Source organism: Melanerpes formicivorus, unplaced genomic scaffold (assembly GCF_026170545.1).
Source record: "Melanerpes formicivorus ecotype bairdi unplaced genomic scaffold, bMelFor1.0.p_v2 SCAF_2, whole genome shotgun sequence".
NCBI classification, from domain to species: domain Eukaryota; kingdom Metazoa; phylum Chordata; class Aves; order Piciformes; family Picidae; genus Melanerpes; species Melanerpes formicivorus.
The window spans coordinates 35876449-35899234 of record NW_027142354.1 but is presented as its reverse complement, the minus strand read 5'-3'; the positions used below and the strand labels follow the sequence as shown (position 1 = coordinate 35899234).

The 22786-nt window shown below is 42.3% G+C and overlaps 1 protein-coding gene across 3 annotated transcripts in view; it reads right to left on the bottom strand.

Moving 5' to 3' along the window:
- The window catches only part of CRIM1 (cysteine rich transmembrane BMP regulator 1), a 185845-nt gene extending 166325 nt beyond the window's left edge, over positions 1-19520 (bottom strand). For all 3 annotated transcript variants that reach the window (XM_068156138.1, XM_068156141.1, XM_068156150.1), the window contains exons 1-2: positions 18773-19520; positions 5005-5178 (exon numbers count right to left, since the gene is read on the bottom strand). In XM_068156138.1, the coding sequence (XP_068012239.1) occupies positions 5005-5178; positions 18773-19124 (526 nt within the window). In that variant the 5' untranslated portion in view covers positions 19125-19520. The remainder of the gene's footprint in view (positions 1-5004; positions 5179-18772) is intronic.
- Positions 19521-22786: the final 3266 nt, after the last annotated feature.

Here is a 22786-nt window from a genome sequence, read left to right as displayed (position 1 = left end):
TTTCCTCATAAGATGGTTTATGACCTCTATGTAAACCTTCTATATGAAAAGTCAGTCCATGTAGAAAAGCAGGCACTTTAAGCCTAGTAATGGAGTAAGGAAACCTCTAAAGAATAAGTGTGCTTTATGACATATAACGCTCTATTCAAGTAGCAAGCCTTCAAAATTTTGTAGTATGTCGATACAAAGATTAGTCAAAGTTAGCTACCAAGTTCTATAACAAAACCAATCCTTTCAAGTTTATCAAGTACTACTCTTTCCTAGGAAAACAAAGGCATGGGATAGGGGTGACAGCTGGCTCCAGCAGCTACACTGAGACCCTACAGTAGCTTCTCAATACTTTCTTGCAAGTCACAGAATCATGGAATGGTTTGGGTTGGAAGGGACCTTAAAGACCATCACCTTCCAGCAGATTAGGTTGCTCAAAGTCCTATCCAACCTGACCTTGAGCTTCTCTGTGCAACATGTTCCAGAGTCTCATTATTCTCACAATGACAAGCTTCTTTACACGTGATCTAAACCTACCCACCTTCCATTTAAAGCCACTACCCTTCACTCTATCACTACAAGCCCTTATAAATAAAGTCCCTCTCCAGCTTTCCCATAGGTACCTTTCAGGTACTGGAAGGCTGTTAAAAGGTGTCCCCAGAGCCTACTCTTCTCCAGGCTGATCCACCTCAACTCAACCAGCCTTTTTTCACAGCAAAGGTGCTCCATCCCTATGATCATCTGTGCCGCATCTGATGTTGGGGGTCCCAGAGATGAATGCAGTACTTCAGGTGGGGTCTTACAATAGCAGAGGGGAGGGGCAGAATCACCTGCCTCAACCCCCTGGTCACTTCTTTTAACACAGCTCAGGATACAGTTGACCTTCTAGGCTGCAAGTGCACACTGCCAACTTGCATTGACTTTCTCATAAACCAGCACTCTCAAGACCTCCTCCTCAGAGCTGCTCTCAATTCATTCTCCACACATCCTGTATTGATACTGGCCTGCCAAGGGCCCTCTGGATGAAGTCTCCTCTTTCCAGTGTGTCAACTATACCACACAGCTTAATGTCATTGACAACCTCACTGAGGGTGCACTCAATTCCACTGTTCATGTTGCCAACAAAGATATTAGACATGAGCACCCCTACAGAAGTGACATACATTTGAGTAGAGATAATAACAGACTCTCCTCATTATAAGCATCCTCAATTCAGAGTGGAGAAAGACTTTGGTAAACAAAATAAAAAGCATGGCTTTCAGGCCCTCAACAGCATGATGCTAGAACCTATGCAGCCCAGTTTTCAGAGACAAGTATAAAGTTGTTGCACTTGCCTTATGTGGGTTAAGTGAACTTGGGTGCAAACAGGATGAAATAGGTAGGCAAAGATGGCAAGAAAAAAAGTTAGGGAAAAAAGACGACAAAGGTAGAATGGAATACAAGAAGCCCAGGAAGGCAGGCAAAAATAAGAAAGAAAACTTTGGGTTAGTTGAGTGAGCAAGTTAGAACTGACATCAAGCTGCAAAGGAAAGACCCCACACTGCCTGAAAAGCTCAAGTACAAGACAAACTAGATAAAAAAAGAAGATGACTAGAAAGGCACTTCAGAGGGATGGTGTGAGCACAAGACACAAGAAGCCAAAAGTACATGCAAAAGCCTTCAGCTCTGAGCACATACAGACTGAGATCTGGAAATGATACTCCAGACTTCCACTCACCACTTGTTACTTGCCAGGCTGTATTTATGGAACAGATTCCACATCTGCAGGCAAAGGTGTTTTTTAGTAAGCCATACAGGTTGACAGAGCTGGCAACTATAGCTGATGCTATGCATTAGCACCAACATCTCCTGTGCACAGACCTTATATACATTTGGTATGGTTAAGGCAGCCTGTCTGCACCCTTCTTTCTTTCAAAAAAAGCAACAAAATAAAACAAAAACCCCAAATCCAAAAAGTAAGAAGAGCCACAGAACTAATTTTAAGCAAATCAAGTAAATCACACTGAACCAGCACCATGTGTCTTTACAATAGACTTGCCTCAACTGCTTAGGAAACAAAGATGGGTCCTCGCTTACATGAATTTATATAGCCCAAGATAACCTGTCATAACTATCAAACTTTAATGGAATTCCTTGAGCCAGAATTTCTCTACATGTCATTGTAAAATAACTTTAAGTCTTACTCTATCAAATAAGTTACAAATTTATTTTAGCTGTGTTTAAGTACTACCCAAAAGTAGTTCACTTAATAGGACCTTCCCAATTACCTCCACAATTAGAAGGAGAGATCCCTGACCTGTTTTCCCCTCAAAGGACAGGGTTAAGTATCTTCTCTTGCTTCAGTTGTGTTATGGAAGTTCATGAGTATATGAACAAAACACAAACTTAGAAGGAATATAAAAAACTGACACATTACTGCACAACAGAAAACATTTTCTATTGCTCAGTAAATATCCTTGAAGTAGAAAACACATGGAAATAGATGTTTAGATAGTACTACTTTAAGTTTTCTTCAGAAACTCCAACTACGGTACATCTATCATTCAGGTGCTCAATTTATGTGTTGTTAAAAATCACACTGTGTATTTAATTATCCATATTGAGTGTGGTCAGGAGAGGGAAGTTAGGCTACTCTCTCAGTCTCACTTTCCATGGCCACAGATTTGACTAAAGAGTCAAACAATTAGTTTCAAATCTTCTTGCTATTATCTTTAATAGACATGACAAAAGATGAATTAGACATCAGTACCTTGGATTTCAGGAAATTATTACACATATTTAACAAGTCTTATGAATTTTCTCTTTTTACATAATGATACAGTTGAACACTTAGCTTGCCTTAAAGAAACTGGAAGATTTATCCATTTGAGCATGCACACTGCTTGAGCCATGTTTCAGGTAGACTTTCCAAACACATGAAATCAACTTTCAGTCTATCAGCTTTTAAAGCCTGAAATACGCAAAGAGCAAGCACTGGCTCAGTCACACCAAAGTGGCTATCCCATTCTACCTAAAAGACTTGGCTTGCTTACTGAGCAGGAATGTGGCAAGCACTAAGGAAAAAAGTTATTCTTTTCCATTAGCTTAGGTACAGGATGAAACAGTTTGGCTTTAGAACGCCAAAACAAGTTTAAAGAAACAACCTCCCATAAGCAGTTAAATTTCCAGTCCTGGCGAGAAAGAGGGAACAAGCGTTTACACAGTACAAAACACAGGTTGGACTGACTACAGCTGTCAAATGCAGCAAATCAAAGTTATGCTATGACTTCTGCCGGGAAATATGAATAGATTTAACTTCAAACATTCCTCATAGATAGGGTTCGACAGCGAGATGCAAAGGCAAATTCACATTCTTTTGAGTAAGAACTCGACTATTCTATCACTCAAGTTATAACTGTATTAACTACCCTTCCTACCTGTGAAGCAGAGGGACAAAAAAACCAACTGCCACCCTATATTCTTAGGTTTGAGAAGGATATCCTCCCCACTACCCAAAAACACAAACAAAAACCCAAATAAAAGTTACACTTCTAAAAACCAACTGCACCATTGCTGTCATATCAGACAGTTTACATGTAGAATACTGTTACCTCATAGCTAAGCTTAAAAGGCTGTTATCTCTAAAAGAGGAATTTAGCTGAAACATGAGGTTACCAAAGGCAAGCTACTCAATCTGCTTTAGCTATGCCATCACACAGGCTACATCCATTTCCCCCAAGCCTGGGGAAAAAAGCCCAGAATGGCACCCCACAGCAGATTTTCTTAGCAAGTTCATAACATGATGAATTGTCATGCCAGGAGTCCTGATGACCTACTGCAGACTTAGTCATACATTGACAAATTAAAAAATTAGCAGTGAGTAAGGTTACTTAAGAACCCACATGTGTTATTGCCCACTACTACAGCAGCAAACAAGCTGCCACAGGTTATGACTCCCCTCCTCTTAGAGCTAAAACCACAAAACACCCACATAAAGCTCTTGTACACCCTTAGTGACCAACATCACGACTGATAGGGAACATTTCCATCACCTGCATTTTTCTCACAAGATCTCCTTGTTTTAAGTCTGTAGCTCAAAACAGACATTTCTCAGCAAAAAGAATACAAGGGACAACATCTATTCACACTTCCTTAACTCAAAGACACTGACTTAAAATATGGTTAGTAGCCCTATAATTACATTTACTTTTGTATCATGACTTTAAATACTGATTTAAAGTAGACCAATTAAGCAGGTTCGTACCACTTTCGCATGTTCCAGTACACTCTAGAAAATAAACAATAATTACAGCATCATAGAAAGAGCCTGAGAACTAAACCTCTGACAGATGTTCAAAACCCTAGAAATAAACCATGGAAATTTAACTGCAACTGGATACATCTGAGTCAATTCATTTCCAGTTCAGCCATAAGCAACAGCAAATCCCCCCAAACAAAACAAAACCAATACAAAGAAACAAAACATCAGGTGTGTGTGCAGAAGCATAAACACGTGGCCGAATCCAAATCTAATCAAAGCAACAGAGAAACTGAAAAATACAGGCATTGAAGTAATGTTACATTATATAAAAAAAGAAAACAGCAACTCATACAAGAGAAACTACAAGTACTATCAACAACTACTCCTTTTTCTATGCCTTCGCTATTAAAATCTGTGTTTATTCATGGTTCAGTCACATCAATGCATTTAAGGAGCTCTCCACACTGCTTTACAGCTGAAGATACACAAAGGTAGCTACCATAAAACAATCACAAATTTTCAGTCTTACAGTCTGCAAACACATGAAGCACAAAGTATTAATTTCCTCCATTCATAAACCGACACATTTGGAAAGCCAAGCCTGCTGAACTCCTATCTTCCTTTAAAACATACAACTGTCTTCTCAAGATGACAAGTACAAGATCATAGGTACTCAAACTACCCAAGTCAGCCTAAGACATATTAGGCTACTCCTAGCTTTCCATCAAATGCACAGATATATTACTAACTCTGAATTACTGAAGACAAGTGCTTACCTTCAATCCTTTTTAAGGCCGACAGGCAAATATCCCGGCTTGGAAATTCAAATGGATTATTACAGGTCCGAATGGTGTCACATTCACATTTCCCGTTGATTATGTTACAACCTGTTATAAGGTTTTCATTGCATGGTTCAAATCCAAGAAGCTGATCATCATCCCAGTTTTCATCTAAAATAAACAAATAAACTCACTCACTATTGGATTTTGGCTGCAATATATAAATTCAGCTGCTCTGGAGTTGCGTGTGACTTACTTCAACATAGTGCTAAACAAAAAGATAACAGATGTCTAAAAACAGATTAGTCTGAACTGTGGGATTTGCCAGATATCAAGTTTTGCAGCTGTTTTATTACCCATTTTTGCTATAGCTACTGGCATTGTTTATTTCCATCAGTATGAAAAACTAAGTTGTCTCAGGGAAATGCATAGCTGTAGTACAAATGAATGCTATTCTAACTGAAATAACCTTCACAGATACTTAAGTTATATTTATCACAGAAGAGAATGTTGGACACAATCTGCAGTTGTTATAGAAGTCAAAATTGAGTCAGAAAGACAGCTTTATATCTGATTAAAAATACATCACAAGAAAAGTTCTCAGTAGAGTGAATTTGATTACAGAAATTCTGCAGGATGCCAGGCTTCTGATCCTGTATTATGACCAAAAAAAAGCTTCCATTACCACCCATGCTCTAAAACTGCTCAGGCACATCATGTTCTTTGCTGTCAAGGGGCAGGAAGATAGTTGAGCCACAACCAGTCTCCCTGGTCCTTTTGAATCAGTCCTGTCAAATGATTCTGATCCTTTTGAATCAGCCCTGTCAAATGATTCTATACTAAGTGTAAGTGATATTCCCACTGTAAAACTGCCCATTCTCCTTTTAGAAGGAGGCTACATGCAATCATATTTTCTTCTCTCCAAGAAGTGATAAATGCAGTCACTTCTTAGATCCTTGAGATTACCAGTCCTACTAAGGTAATCTCTTATCTTGATTATGTCAAACACGCATACAGCAACATCTCACTGATGCAGGATAGATGCTTTTTATGCAAAATTGAAGAAAATAAACTAGACATTAGATATTCTTCACTACAGAGCACCAGATGATTTTCCAACCTTGTTTGTGAACAAAAACAAGTAGTAAAAGACAGATAATCTAGTCACTGACTTCTAGTAATGACAAAAGGAATAAATATCTCTTTCCAATCTTTACACACTTATATTGTACAGCAGCTTTCACACTGTACCTCCTGGTCATTCACCCCAATGTTATATACTATTAACAAGCAAGTTTCCAACACAGATCCTGCCAAGAAACACTTCTAAAAAAAAAAAGTTAGGATGTCTTCCAGCCATGAAGGGTCCTTTTTTTTCCACTGCTGTTTGGGTTAGTAGAAGCTGTCCTCCAGCATGAGGCCACAGCCAAATAGAAATTGTTCATCATTCAGTCATCTGACACTCAACAAATCTAAAAACTGATGGTAAATAACAGTATATATACACACACACTTAGGCTGACATGTAAGTACTGTCCAATCATAGAAACATGCACCCTGGTCTGAGGAAAACCAACCAACACCTGGAAACAGCTGTTTGCCAGTCAAGTACTGCATACGACCTACAGAAAGTGTCACAGCAGATTCTCATGTTTCTCCCTGTAAGACCAACTGCTTGGTTTCTGTAACAAGCCCTGCTGACAGGGAAAAAAAGCATTACAGAAACAACTAAGTTTTAGACATAAGGAAGGGGACCTTCACGGGAACCTCACAATGCTTCTACTCCATAAAAACAAAGGAAAATTAGTTGTTAACTGCAGGAACCAATTTCTCATTTTGTTTTGCTTGTTGCTTTTTTCTTTTTGGTTTTGATTTTTCAGTTGGTTGGGTTTTTTTCCAGTTCAGGTATTTTTCCTAGACAGCAACTTTCATTAGTAAGTCAAAGGAAGCATAGATATTCCTGAAGAGAAACTATTAAATTTTTTTCAAGAGAAAAATGCTGCTTCATAAGTGCTTGGGACACTTTCATCATGAGAAGGCCTTGCATGGAAAAGGAGAAGGGGAAAAAAAAAAATAAAAAAACAACTCATGAGAATTTGAAGAACAATAATACATCCTGTTTTTGAGAAGCCGGAATACAGTCTGGACAATTTGTATTTTACAAATCACAGCAGTAGTCCACCTAATGATAAGAACAAGAGAGGCAATAGCTATGCACCAAGACTTGGTGTTTCACATTTGGTAACCACAGGGACCACAGTTTCATATAGGTTGGTTTAACGGTCTTAAGAAAACATTTCTAATTACCCTTGTTTCTGACACACAGGCTCTCCTTCCCTACTGTTATGTACAGGCCAGAAGCTTTATTTGTCCTAGAGGCTGCAGACCCCATTAGACAGCACAACCTTGCCTCCAGCACCCTAGACATGCTCTGCCCTCCAGACTCCTGAGACCACTGCTGTGTGGACAGGTGGGTATGCAGATGGTGATGACAGAACACCTGCTTTTCCAGTACACCAGTTCAGACCATTTGTGACCTTTTGCTCTGTGGTATTTCAGCACTGTATCTTTTCAAGACTGACACAGATGGATCCTTGTTGCACCCCACTTGAGGTGGTACCCACCTGGCATGGAAAGCAAAGTCATTCTTTATGGCAGAATGCCTCAATGCAGCACAAACAGTGGCACTACCCACAATACCATCCAATTCCCAGGACAAACTAGTGTTTGATGTCTCACCTGTTACCTCTCTTGACTTTTCAGATAGAAGCAGAAAAGGAAGTACATGGGAAGTGCATGGTGCACCCTCCAGCATTTGGGGTCACATGCCTCAGAAAGCTCAGTAGCCATTAAGAGGATGGAAGAAAAGATAAATCCCTCAGTAATACTCAAACACTATACAGCCAACATGCTGAATCTTGAAACAATGTTTTTCATTACTCAGTGAATACAAAATAAGCAGCATTCAGACAGGATAAATGCAATCCCAGTTTTAACCTGGACTTTTTTTTTTAACAAGACTGCTTTACACACAATTTCATTTAGAAACAAGATTTCCATAAATGATGAAGCAAACATGTAACAAAAGAGATTATTTTACTTTAGTAAATCACTGCAACGTCTAGCATGTTCTTTCAGGCAGACCTAGGACTTTTTTCTAGTTGATTTTGTCCATTTAAAGAAGACAAAAGTTCCTGTTAAACGAACCCTTGTTCACCACTGAAAGAAAACCCTCAGAAGTCACATCAGTACAGGCAGAAGACTATTCCTGGGAATGAATGATACCACCACATGAAAGCAGTTGCACGAACTTAAAGGATGAATCAGTGACACACTGGATTCGAGCTTTAGTTACTTCACAAAAGGCATCTAGTGCTGTCTGATGCAGATAAATGGTGGTCTAGGACAGCATGCCTACTCATCTAGGCATCAGCAATATGTCAGCTGATAACAGAAACATGTTGAACAAAGCCTAGACTCTAGCTTCTATTATTCTCCAAACCATCATGTCCCATGGATTATTCTAAAACACAAACTTGTACACCCTAGTGTTTTGGAGATCTGAGATTGTTCATGAACAATTCTGGACTGTAGTAAAAACATTTTCCTGCATGCTCTGTTTGACCTCCTATATGGCTTTCTTTTCAAAAGTGCTTTTTCATGTGTACCTTTCAGAAATCTGGATGATATGAAGGAAGATGCTGACAAAACCTGAAGGTAAGAATCTAAGAGCCTGTCAAACCCATCCCCTAAGCTGGCTTCTAGAACATTTATGAAAATCAAGTAGACATTTTTTAGAAACCAGCTGAAAAGCAGCCCAAGTAAACTGTTTTCATCCAAAGTGATCTTAGTTTAGCCGCAATTTCTGCCATCTCATTGTGCCGGCATGATTATGTAGGGGCAAAAAAGGGAAGGGCCACTCTTTTCAGCAGTTCGAGTCAACACTGAACTGTTATTATACAGACAGTCAACTACCTTTGACACACATGCCTAGAAGCAATTCAAATGTTTCCAGAAGGTTGGTAACTCCATCTTGAAAGTCACTCTGAAATTATTTATCTACATGCAGCTCCCTACTTTTTGCAACTCTCAGGTGAGTTCCCATCACAGATAATGTAGTTCTGCATTTACTCAGACTACAGTTAATTTTTTAATGTAACACATTTAGTTCTTCTAAGTGAGCTTTCATACCATAAGGAAGCCATGAGAGGGGAAGCATCATGTTAATTCCAAACTTCATTCATTTTCTTCCATCACTGATATAATCACTGTTTTCTCCAAAGCAAACATTTCAGCAATTCAAGTACTGCTCTTTATTGCCAAACTCCCTAGTCCTGTCATAGCTTGCATCTAAAGCAGAGAAGAGGATTAAGGCATTAACAAGTTGAACAAGAGGTCTTTAAACAACAGGTCCAGTCTAGGAAACAATCTGAAAAATAGGTCTTTGGTAAGCAGCATTCCATCACTTCTTCCATGCTAAATCCTACATACCAGCACTAACTACACAGCAAACCACAGCAGTATGTGAGGTGTGATGCTCATGACTGAAGCATTTTAGTTCTTCATTTGAAAAGCCTCTTGTGTTTCCAGAAATGTACACAGCCACAAGAAATTAACTTGGGAGTATTAAAGTACACAGTAGCTCACTATAATTGCATTTACTGTTCCCACATGCAAAGGATCATCTGAAAACTGTTGCAAGTCAGAAGCACAGAGAGAGATCTTCCCAGAGAATCATTCTCTACTGCTTAAATTTGTGCATTCCCTTGCTTCAAGTTCTCCATGACTTCTGCTCAACACAGAATGTTCTTTTGTGCCCCAGCTCTTCTCTTCCTTTGATAAGTCTGTGAGTATCAGCTATTGTTTGGAAAACCTTACACGATTCTCTTACACTGTTCAGAAAGATAAAGCATCAGTTGAAACCAGCAAGCAACAGACTGGAATGACTGCTAAAGTATCACTGTTGATAACTAATATACAAGCATTGCACCTACAATCTTAAATTAGTTTGGAGTGGGATAAACAACTAGAATTAATTGAACAAAATCCTGTAATTTACATTTAACTGCAGCTATTACTGAGCTAGTTCTGCCTTTTCAAAGCATGATAGACAGGATATCAGGATGCTGAAAAAGCAGAGGCCATCACACACTCCTGATCTGAAAGTGGAACAGTCAAAGGCACATCTTAGACTCTTGCACCCTTTCAAATCCAGCATTTGAAGGATAAAGAATGGGTTTCCACAGTGACAGGTAAGTGATCCTTACTGAGCCTGGTACTGCTCTCTGGGAATGGGGGGAAACCTTTCAGAAGCTTCTCCATCAAACCAGACACAAGGTCCGATTCCTGCCACTCCAGCAGTGGTATGCACAACAGCATTTTTAAATCAGTGGTATTCATTAAGATGGTATGAGACTCTGAAAGGATTCCACAGACTTTCTAAAATTAAAAAAAAAAAAAAAAAAAAAAAAGGAAATACTTCTTGCCAGTAGGCTTTGGCTTCTCTTTGAACAGGAAAAAAGAAGGATGGAAAGGAAATTCGTGTTTTGGAGGAGCTAAACAATAGAACTGACTAATCACCACTAAAGAATGCTTGAAACCCAGCCTCAGACCTTGAAAAGCAGCAGAAGGAACAGCCAGCCTTGAAGTGAGTTTGAGCTCATACTGGCTGCAATCCGCTCTCACAACTGACTCCTTAGTGAAGTCATGAATCAGAGACCAGAGCCAGCAGAAACTTCTATTGTAGGACACAGCTGAGAGTTTTATGATAAAGCAGTTTTTCCACCAGCAGTTTTGGAAGGGTCCACTTTCCAAGATCAAATCTTCATGTGGAATGCATGTCCACAGAAGAGGATTTTGCAGCCTCCTGATAAAATTTCTAGTCAAAACTAGAAAGCAAAACTGTAGCATAACATTTAGATACCTCAGGAATACCACACATACAAGGTTTGTCTCAAATTACTGTTCCCTTTATCTTATTCAAACTAAAGCTTGTGTCTCAGGTGATCAAATCCCCAGTACAGCAACACATATTTCACTGCAGCAGCTCTGCATGTGTCTCAAGGCAGTTAATTCATACTAAGGAATGCAGAAAGTATTTAAACAAACCAGCTTTCCCCTCAATTATCAGAAACTCCACAGAAGCTATGAGGTAAGCAAGGAGATAAACAGAAGTGTTAAGTGAAGCATGTGATGCAGATAACTATTTCAAGTTTGAAAAATTTTCCCTTGCACCCACAGTTGGCAATATTTTAGTCCTCCAGGTACCCTCCTCTTTTTTAACTTTTTGGTTGTTTCTTTGGGGTATGCTTTTTTTCTGGGGAGGGGGTGGGCAGTAGGGGAAAGGAGGTTGTTTGGGGGTTTTTGGTTGGTTAGTTGTTGAGACTTTCCTTATTAAGATTCAATCCTAAAGATTGTCTGAAATAAATACTTAGTTTTGAAGTTTGATCCCTAGATATTTAATTATCTGAAAAAACAACCTGCAAATAAATGTTAACCTCATGACCAGAACCACATCTTTGTAAATAGTCAACTGAAAATATTACACAGTGTCTGAGGCTTTAATTGGTCAGTGTGCCTGTGCCAGTACTCTCCTGAATGGACAGCAGTGCCTCAGCTGTCCTAGATGATTTTTATTCTACCTCTAGAAAACTCTAAAAGAATAATTGCTAAAGTCTCAGGACAGGGCCAAAGCTCTGTACTCATTTCCAAAGGCAGCTAAAATTCCAGGTTGTTTTTTTGAACCCCACATGCTTCAGAAGCCTGCACACACAACAGCATGCATCAGCTTCACTGCAAACAAGTAGCTGGTCAGCAGCTTGCTGAAGCTGAGACAAAACCAACAGGCGCAGTAAAATTTCTGCCTAAGACAAATTCTGAAACAGGATATGAATAAAGCAACCTATAACAAGAACAGTCCACACTATTAGAAGAAACCTGATATTCTAAACCACCTGCCACTTTTCTGCATTTTCTACATTACTGTAGCATCACTGAAGACCATAATTGCAGGACGTTTCAGAAAAATTACACCAAATTTGCTAGTCACAGAAAACTACAGCAAAACCTCCACACAGAATTAGCATCAAGGCCTTTTTTTTTTCCTAATGCCTAATTTAGAGCTAAACATCAACTCAAGCATTTCTATTATCAAAGCAGCACATCTTACAGTAGCACATATAATACCATTATCAGTATGACCTAAGCCTTTTATCAACAGCCTGTCAGTGAGGGGAAGACACCTCCATATGCATACACCCAGACTTTCTGAAGAAACACTGAACAGAGCACAGCCCAGGATGCAACAACAATGAAGTTTAATTTGTTTCAAAGAGAAGCAACCCAACATATGGGCCCTCTCAGATTCAAAAATGTTACACTTGCTAGATTTTTCACTTAAAAACACCAGAAACCTATCAGTACCAAGGTAGCTAGCTTAAAGTTTTGGAAATGATTAAGAACATGCAAACAGGTGCACAGCAGCAAGACAATGTTTCCCCTCCTGTCCACTATCCTACATTCTCTTACTCATTTTCTTGCCAAAAGTCTTCAGCACTCATGGACCCATAAGATATTAACATGATTTTCAGATCCTGAAGTACCCGCTATACCCCAGTGAAAATTGTCACAGACTGAATATTACCTCTGGTAAAGGTGTGAACGGCTTCTGCTCATCTTACAGAATCAGAGAATCAACAAGGTTAGAAGAGACCTCAAAGATCATCAAGTCCAACCTGTCACCCAACACCTCATGACTACTAAACCATGGCACCAAGTGCCACGTCCAATCCCCTCTTGAACACCACCAGGGACAGTGACTCCACCACCTGCCTGGGCAGCACATTCTAATGGCTAACAACTCTTTCTGTGAAGAACTTTCTCCTCACCTCAAGCCTAGACTTCCCCTGGCACAGCTTGATACTGTGTCCTCTTGTGCTGATACTGGTTGCAGGGCAGAAGAGACCAACCCCCTCCTGGCTACAACCACCCTTCAGGTAGTTGTAGACAGCCATAAGGTCACCCCTGAGCCTCCTCTTCTCCAGGCTAAACAATCCCAGCTGCTTCAGCATCTCCTTGTAGAGCTTGTGCTCAAGGCCTCTCCCCAGCCTCATTTGCCCTTCTCTGGACACGTTCAAGAGTCTCAGTGTCCTTCTTACATTGAGGGGCCCAGAACTGGACACAGGACTCAAGGTGCGACCTAACCACACCACACCAATACATTTTAAAGGTTTACTTCCCCTGAACAGGGCGAAACTAGACTGTTTAGACTACAGCTCGCTCAGGGACCATCTTTTAACCCATATGCTCATGTGGAATATAATCTAGATAGCCTTTATACAAAGTTATCTTCCCATCTTAGTTTGTATTGGTAAATTGCTCCACATACATAAGCTTTCTGTGTCAGTATCAGTTATTTTCCAAACAGCATGCATACATACCAAAAGGTATACAATATTATATTATGTAATATTAGACTATGCAACCACTGCCATAACCCTGAATTCACCATTTTCAAGTTCACATTCCATGTGGATTAAATCCATTCTCAAATGAAAGCAGCACACAAGTGGCACAAGACATTTGGTAGATCACTTCTACAAAGCATTTAATCCACTAAAACAGAGGAACAAGATGCTATGAACTCTACTCACTGAAATAAAGGATCCTTGATGGGCGTGCTAAAGAAAGGGGAAGAAGGTGGCATTCCTGAACCATATGAGTGGATTAATTATTGCATAATACACCTGTCAAATAGCATTTTCACTGACTAAGTACTATGCAAGTACTTAAATTATGCAAGCGTTCTTGAATCAGCTAGAGGGTACTTCAAACAGCAAACATGCTTAGGTGGGGCAGAAATTACTATCTGACAAGTTTGATGATAGTTTTAAAAAAAATATAAATCTTTTATATGAAGCATTTTGGAGAACCTGATGAAATGACCATTTACCATGGGGAAAAATTCACATCAGTAGAGAATGCTTGACAGAGTCATAAGATTAAATGGTTTAAAAAAAAAAAAAAAAAGAAAAAAGTGAGCACTCCACTTAAGTTCTAGGATTTATTCATTCAGCCTATCCACAGTGAGACTGAGCAAATTTCTAACAACTTCTGCATCTATACCCCTTCCTCATACCTGCTGGATTTTTCCATTTAATTTTTGTTGAAATAATGGAGTCAGGGGATGTTTCAAATTGAATCATGATGCCCAGAAACAGAGAGCAAAAAATTTCCTAGTCAAACATGCACCTGATCTAATTCAAATTCCATGACATATTCAAAGTTACGTGTTCTTACTGATGTTGAGATTTCTGTAATGACAGGACAGAATAGAAATAGTTTAAAAATTATCCAGCCTGTGCACAAGAAGTCATCATGTGCCCAGTAAGTGTTTTCTCGGGGGTAGGAGAAGGGGACTAGTAAATACAGTCACAAATGCCAAAGAATTACTTTTCACTCCAGTTTCACAAGTTCAATAATTTTTGTGATAGTTTTTCTTTTGACACCATGAATAATTTTTCAATTGTGTTTTCCCCCATAGTCTGGATTGCTGACAGTCTTTGAACAAGTATTTTGACTGTCTTCATGCCAACAATCATTTGGTGCACCACTTAACACTGATTAAGTTCCTAACTACATCATCAATTGTAACATTTGATGTTAGTGGAGGAATCTCTCTGTACATAATAGATATCAGAACTAGTTGGACATTTCCCCAGCCATTCACTATATAACAGAAAAAAGAAACAAACAAAAAAATAATAATTAAGAGATCTGGGCAACATTGTTCCAGTCAAACCAATTTAAACAACTTCTAAGTCGCATGAACTTTAGTAGCTTGTATTCAGAGCAAGACTCTACCTGATTTTTTAAGGTCTGGACTGCATCGCAGGCCAGGAAGCCAAGCCAAGCACAGAAATGTGTCTGGGAAAAAAGCATAATGTTCCAGACTTTGGATCATTTGACCCATTAGATACAGAGCATGGGACTGAAAACAAGGTTCTCCAAGGGTACTAGCTACAGAAGTTATAAGCAGTAGTACTACTTGTGGTAAAAATATTAGCAAACCTGTAAGGAAGTTGTTGTTACTTCAGAAAAGCAGAAGGGAATTCCATTGTGCCTGAACATTAGAGAACTCCAATGCAAAAAAAAAAAAAAAAACTCTCAAGAGTTTAGCTCTCCTCTTCCAAATGTTGAAACCACCACTAGATTTTCAAAGTTTCATTTCTTTTTGTCAGCTCCAGTTGCATTGCACTTCAGTTACATACAATGTACGGTGTTCATACTTTATCATGCGTTTCTATGGAAGGAAAAATAGTCCTTGCTAGGCTTAAAGCTGTGTAGAACACCCAGGCTCTCCCTACTTGTCCCAAAAAACCCTCATGCAGACCATAATGCTCCAAGCTCCCAGACAGAAGCCATTCAGAAGAGACTAGGACTAGACACAGCAGGGCAAGCTTTTACGACTGGCCTAGGGGATTAACCTGCATACTTGCCTATCTGCTACAGCAGCTTTCTCCTAGTCCCATGGGAATCCCACATCAGAAGCTACACACCAGACAGAGAAGCCACAAGCATTCAAGCAAACCTTAAGTTACCTACACTAGACAAAGAGTACAGAAATAACTGTATTTCCCCCCTAAAAAACAGCACACAAAAAAACCCAAACAAAACCACATACGCATACACAAAAAGAGTCAACAAAACACCACACAACACACACCTCCCCCACATCTCTACCAAAAAACCCAAAAAGAACCCAAACACCAAAGTACCAAAATGCTACGTATTATTGGTTAGTTACTGGAGCAGAAATATTTCTTTCCAATGGCTACTCAGAGGCTAATTAATACGAAAGTGTGCTCTACAAGTACCTAAGGAAACAGTGAGACAAGCAGTTTTGTTAACTATGCATTTCAAGCATGTTGCAAAACCTTGCTTGCATTACACTGGTAAAAAATAATTTTGGCTCGTTTTCAGTTTTATTTTATATGCTACTGTTATGGATCAGAATAATTTAGCAAAGCAATCAAGGCCTCTTCACCCCAAATTCCTTCAAAGGTAGAGGCCAAGGGCAGTCACAGCACAGTCTCAACAATTCAGCTGCACCCTCATAATTGGCTGGGAGTGTGCAAAGTCTCTCAAGAGCGCCCTTCCAGAAGGGTGCCCACCTGCACTAGGGGGACTGACCTCAGAACTATTCTTTACCAAGAATATTAACTACATTCAGGAAGGACACTTACATATTTAAGGATAATGCTACAAATTACACCTTAAAACTGCATAAAGATGTGAATATTTAAGGTGGCAACATGAACAAGGATGTCCTTTAGATTTTAGGATAAAGATTCCACAAACAACAGATTTATTAACACTGGCTTAACAAACACTGCTAGTTTCAGAAAGAGAGGCAACCAATAACAGATGGAGGCTTCTATTCCAAGTGTTAAGAGTTCACATATGCTGAGTGTGTTAACTACTGAAACAGGTAAGTACTTTTAGCTGCTGTAGTAACAGTTCAGTGTTTTCTGTAGCCTACTATATGCTAATATTCTGAAATAAGGCACTACTGAAGCTTCAAAAACGGTATAAAAACATGCTTATAACTGTAGCCAGTAGGGGTCATTTCAGTGTAAAAAATTGCAGTCGAAGAAAAGGCAAGAGACAGAAAGAAGAGTGAAAACATCAAATTTCTATTCACATAGGTCAGTAAGTGACTTCCATTTCTCCCTTCCTGAATGTGAGTAGAACAGGGTTTGCACTCTCAGTAGACAGAATAAAAAGAAGGAGCTTTTATTTTGTTAATGAATAAAGGCATGGCTTAGTACTACTCACACATCAGGTATCAGCAGCCCAGTCTGTTGCACACATGCCTGTAAACTGCACAACTGTTCACATGATTATAATCAGAAAAACAGAGCTTATGAACCTGATTTTAGTAATCTGAGGTAGAAGATCAGGCCCCTTTTTCCTTGCTGCAGCCCCTTGTGCACAACACACACCATGAAGACCGCGACATTACTTCTGCTGCTTCGAATAAGGCAGTTGCCTAACAATTCCGCAATAGGTATTCCAGGACTACTTAATGGGCTGACAGTTCAGCTCAGTTGTTTTTCATTTACAAGAATGAAAATTAAATAGATAAGTTATCTCCCTGAGTATTCCTACAGAGACAGCTGGAACCAGTTCCTAACCACAACATTAACTGAAATGCAATCTTGCCAACAAACGCTTCATACTATTTTCAACAGTACATGGGACGTGTTACAAGTTGAACTACAGTAACATACAGATTGCATCACTTCAAAGGAATGAAATACTCCTAAACTGCCAGAGACATCCGTACTGTGATAGAGTAAGGGAGTTGGAACATTAAGGCATTTAATGATTGCAGGCTTTTAGTTCCTTTAATGGGGGATGGGGAAGAGGGGGGGAGCTTAGCCTGTTTATGCCAAGCTTTTAGTTGAAAACATGCAAAAGGAGAAAGTCATGCAAAACCTGGTAGGTTTTAAAAGTATCTTTTCCCTCTTTTCTTATACTTCTCTATTTTCAAAAACTTTTCCAATACATATTAAAAATAATACTGAAAGAAGCCACAGCAATATGCATATTCAACAACATTGCTTCAACCAAGGTCTCCAAAGTAGCTTTGGACCATTTTTAATTAACAACAGAGCTTTTAACCCTGGAGCTCGTCCTACCCAAGCAACAACCACAAAAGCTGATGGCATTGGTTATAATACAGGCAGGGCACACAGGCCTGCTCTGCTGTGGTTTGCAATTTATTTGTTAGGAAGGCAAATGGAGTTTGAAGCCAAGAATGAGCACCGGGACAAAGGTCTGCTGCCCACTATAAATTATCCATTTTAGCTCTCTCAATATAGTGGATCATTTTAAATCCTAGTTTTTTGGACAGATGCTGCTGCCTCACCAGGTCTCCGTACTTTCTATCGCCCTCTACCCGCCAAGAGGAGACCACCTCCCGCTCCCTTCCAGAACTGTCGAAGCTCCCGCTCCCACTCTTATATACATTTATATCCCAAACTACTGGTTATTTGTAATCTCTTTACAGCGCCATATTTTCCCCCAACTTGGGAGAAAAGGCAGATGGAGATTGAAGACAAACAGATACTAAAACTTTGTCTTTGGTCTGCAAAATTGTACAAAAAATATGAGGGGCTCTAACAGACACAGAAGTGCAGGAGGTAAACTCCTCTTGCATTTCATATCAATTCATGAACTCAAAAGCAGTCAGCAGAAAGCAGAAATTACTTTGAGAGGAGTTCTGCCACGGGGATTTCTCCCTCCCCCTCTATGCGCCATCAGAAAGAAAAGACATCCCTTATCATCACATACAGAGCAGGACAGGCGGGGAGATATTAAATGACAGGAACAGGAAGGAAAACTTCACAACATATGATCAGCCTTTGTGTTTCCTTACAGAGAAGGGAATCCGGAACAACCACCATGTGTGCACGACTGACCCCGGCCGATCTCTATCTGCCAAACCCTTCCCAAGTCCTTTATGAACGAGCACTGGTTGGGCATCAGTAATTGGTATAAGCTATTAGCAAGCCAGTGAAGCCCTATGGAAAGTGTGAAGTGGAAAAACCTAGTAGTTTAGGCAAAAGAAATTAAGGGTAAGACTTTTAAATAGAAGGAAGGGGGCGTTAGGAAGGGTTAAGAGACACGCGAGCAGATGGGACAGGCGAGCAGAGTCCCTCCACCTCAGGGGACGGATGCACGATGTCCCGTTGTCTCTCACCTTCGCAGACGCCCACTTCGTACTCGGTGATGGAGTCTCCGTTTAGCGGCGGTCGGATGACACAGCGCAACCCCCGGTCGCAAGCTCCGTGCAGCCCATAGACTCCCCCGCAGCTCTCGTTACGCTGCCGAGCGCACATGAAACAGCAACCGCAGATCCCCAACACGATGCTACCGGGGCAACTCTTAGGTTCTTCACATTTGGATTCATCGCAAGGCAAGCAGACGAGAGCCCGCGTACCCGACTCGCCCAGCAGCAGGGCCAGCAGGAACAGCCACCCCGCCGCCGCCAGGTGCCAGCCGCCGTCTCCGCCTGGGCGTCTCCTCCCCGTCGAGACTGCTGCCAGGTACATCCCGGCCGCCGCAGCCCGGCCTGGGCCGGGGGGAGCTTCTCGGAAGCCCCCTCGCCAGGCGGCGGACCCAAGCGTGCCGCTGCTCCTTCCCGCCGCCCCCACCTCCGGCCCCCCGAGGAAAGTTTCCTCTCGCGGCGGCTGCTTCAGCCAAACTTCTTCGCCGGGCGGCGGCTCCACCCGCAATTCCCTCCGGGAAGCGACGTCCGTCAGTCCGCTCGTCGCTCGCCCGTCAGCTCCTGGTCCCGCAGCACCGTCCACGCTGGCGGCGCAGCGCCCCGCGCGAGCGACTGAGAGTCAGTCCCCGGGTGCGGCGGCTGCAACGTCTAGCTCTGCCCCACTCGCTGCCCAAGTCCCGACTCGCCTCCTGCCTGCTACTCACCCCGCTCCGAGTGCGCCCTCTACGCTTCCCCCATTGGGCGTTGACCACTTTCACCCCGCCCGGGCTGCCTTCTCGCGCCCTCTCATTGGATGGTGCTCAGGCTTGGCCCCGCCCGCTCCTCCTCCCGCCTTCCCCACCCCCCTTGCCCCCTCCCTGCGGCCCCAGATCCTAGGGCTGGGGAGAGAGGCAGGGGAGGCGAGGAGCCGCTTGGGCCCCACATCGGCCTCCGCCTCCCCTTCCCTCCTCTCTCCCCTCCCCCGCCTAGTGCTGCTTCGACTGCGGAGCGAGGCGGCGGCGCCGCCGGACCGGAGGGACGGGCTGCCGGCAGCCCGGGAGACACATCTGCCTCTGGGGGACATCGGAGGTGCAAAGGGAGAGAGTCCCAAGAAAGGCACAGCCACAACAGGGTGAAGACGGGGAGAGCCGTGAAAAGGGCCTCGCGTCCGCGGCAGCGAGAGCTTCCTCCTCTTCCCCTCCCCTTGCTCTGCTGAGGGGCGCGGGGATCCGGGATGGGGAGCAGCTTAGCGCTCTGTCAGCCTTTGCGCCACGGCAGGGCTTTCCGCGATCGAGGGATCGCGCCCAGGTGCTCCGCGGGTGCGGAGCCTTGACCGACTCGCTCCGCGGGGGCGGGAGGGGGACTGCAATAGTGTCCGTAACTACTGCCACCCGGGTCTAACGGTGGTGGCGGTGAATCGCTGAGCTGACTCGTCTGTCTGCCCTCGTAAACAAGCGGAGGTGCCGCAGCTGGCCCTGGCCAGTGGACTTTGCTGGCGCACGGACAAGAGGCGCCCGCGGCTACCAGCTCATGTGCTTGTCGAGAGGCTGCCGTCGCTGCCCACAGCCAGTACGCGTGCCTCGGGAGCAGCGCGGGGTGGGCAGCGGCGGCCCTGCCGGCGCCCGGTGCGCTGGGGCAACGCGGGCCGGAGCCGCGTCCCGGGGAGGGCGGCAGCCGCGGCAGGAAGTGCTGCCGCGCTGGGCCCGGCGGCACCGGTAGAAGCCCGGCGCTGCCCGGCGGCACAGGAGGGACAAGCAGGCGGCAACGCTCCAGTGGAGTTGCGGCAGGGTGAGCCTCTTGCCCCAAACCGGGACGAAGGGACCGGAGGGAAAACAAAATGAACCGTGTCACCTAAAGGCAAATCGCTGACTTGTCTACGCTCGCTTCCTCCTGCAGGCTGCAGCTACCGGGCGAAAGGGATAGCAATCAGAGGGGAGGTCGTTGTCTTCACAAGGGCAGTCCCTCAGAATAACCGAAGAGCAGGATCCATTCCTACATGTCGCGTCATGCCCTGCCCTGCCTTCCCCAGGGTGCGAAGGCGACTCTGGGAGCAATGTATTCTGCTGTTAGAGATGCCTTGAAGCTGTGGCGATTGAGAGAAATTATTTACTCGGCAGGTGGGATTGTGTCAACTGCATGGCGTTGAGCCTGGAAAGTCTTGGGCTGCACATACTGGTGCCAGTGATGCGGGGAAGTTTAGGAGAGAGGTTCTGGAAACTTGATATGGGCTATTAGGAGAGCTGAGATACGGCTTCGACAGTTTCTCTAGACCTGCTTTAGCAGAACCAGTTCTCATGTCAGCAGCGGGGCTGCTTTGTAAAGGCCAAACTCCCCCTTGGCAAGGCAAAATTGCTACAAGTGACAGAAGAAACTGTAGCAGTAGCACACCTTTTTGGTGTGTTTTAAAACTAAAAATTGATTATCATTCATTCCTGCCTAAATCCCTACTAGGTAGCAAAGGTTCCATGTTACTAGTCTAGGACCCTTACTAATGGACACAGTACAACGGTGTAACGTGACCCTAAAAAACCAAAGTATTTCCATATATGCCTTAAGAAAACATTTCCCATCTTTGTTATTAAAAACAATTACATTTTTATCAGGAGAATAGCTAACTTATGATTCACTCAGAAATTTAACTAAATTATTGAAGATTATTTTTCAAGAGCTACAGATGTTTTAATTAGCTCAAAGAGTTTGCAAGGCATTCGTTTTTCAGTGAAAAGTTCATTACTTGATATTGTGATAAAACACTATCAATACAGCATACAGCACATGGATTAGATCCATTCAGCTGACCTACCTGAATAACAAATGGACAATGAGAAGCAGCCATCTACTGGGCATCGATGTTTGAACTGATACTTTGCTACTTTTTAATAGCTCTGGAAAGTAAATCACAAGCTGATCTCAATAAAGGCACTCTTTTTGTATAAACAAACAAGCATATGTTAGCGAACAACCAAAGGCATTTTGTGTTCCTATGTTCTGGAAAGCCGTAAGTCAGGAAAGCACCGTGAGGATGGTATCAGACAAGCACTTGAATTCTAAATGTTGCAGCAAACGGGCAATACTCCCGGGTGTAACAACACCCAAAGCAAGAAGTTTCATATTGTTTCCTCAAAAATGCAGGTTCTTCCCTCAGCCGTCTTGTGTCAGTTTGCTGAAGCACCTGCAGAGGTCAGAGTACTTTTGAGTCACCAGAAGTTTCTACCAAAACCCTCACAGTGATTTGGATGAGAACAGTTTGTAAAAACATTCTGTTTCCTGTGAACTCAAAACACTGGTTCTTGGTCAAGTCTTTTACTGACGAGACACATGAAGGGGTTTTACCTTTTTTGTATGGTGTTGCTGAGATTGGGTTTTGTATAAGGCATAAAGTTCCTGCAGCTGTATTTGAAAAATGCTGTTCACAGACTATGCAGAGAGGAATCAAACAAATTATTCCAGTAATAGAGTGGATGCTACACAATACAAGATCAGAGACTCAAATCCAATAAGCTTAGTTTGTCAAAAGATGAAAAGTGAACTGATTATGGTGTATTAATCCCTTCATGTGGAAAAATTAACTGGTCTATGAAAAGTATGTAGGTATTTTTCCAGGACTTGTGAACATAGCCAGCACGGAAATCCCAGACATGTTGGATTGCATGCACAGGCAATTCCAGTATTTCCCAGACATGCCAGACCTACCAGTCATGTACTGTACTGATGTGCAGTATACTCAATGCACAAAGAATTCATTGGATCTACTGTGCCTGTTTGCATGTGTGGGAACGAACAAAGAAGTGCTAGAAGCAGTACAAAAACAGATGAAGAGGAAAGCTATGGGCAGCTTAGATAAGAATGTTGTAGGGCCCTGAGAAAAAGGAAAATTTTTGAGCTGACTGCCAAATGAGAGAGGATTCAGCGGTGAGCAGGATTAGTACTCTTCTTCATACACTGTATCTCCAATCTGCATGTAAGGGAGCAAACTCCAGAAACATGAAACAAGGACCAAAATGTAGG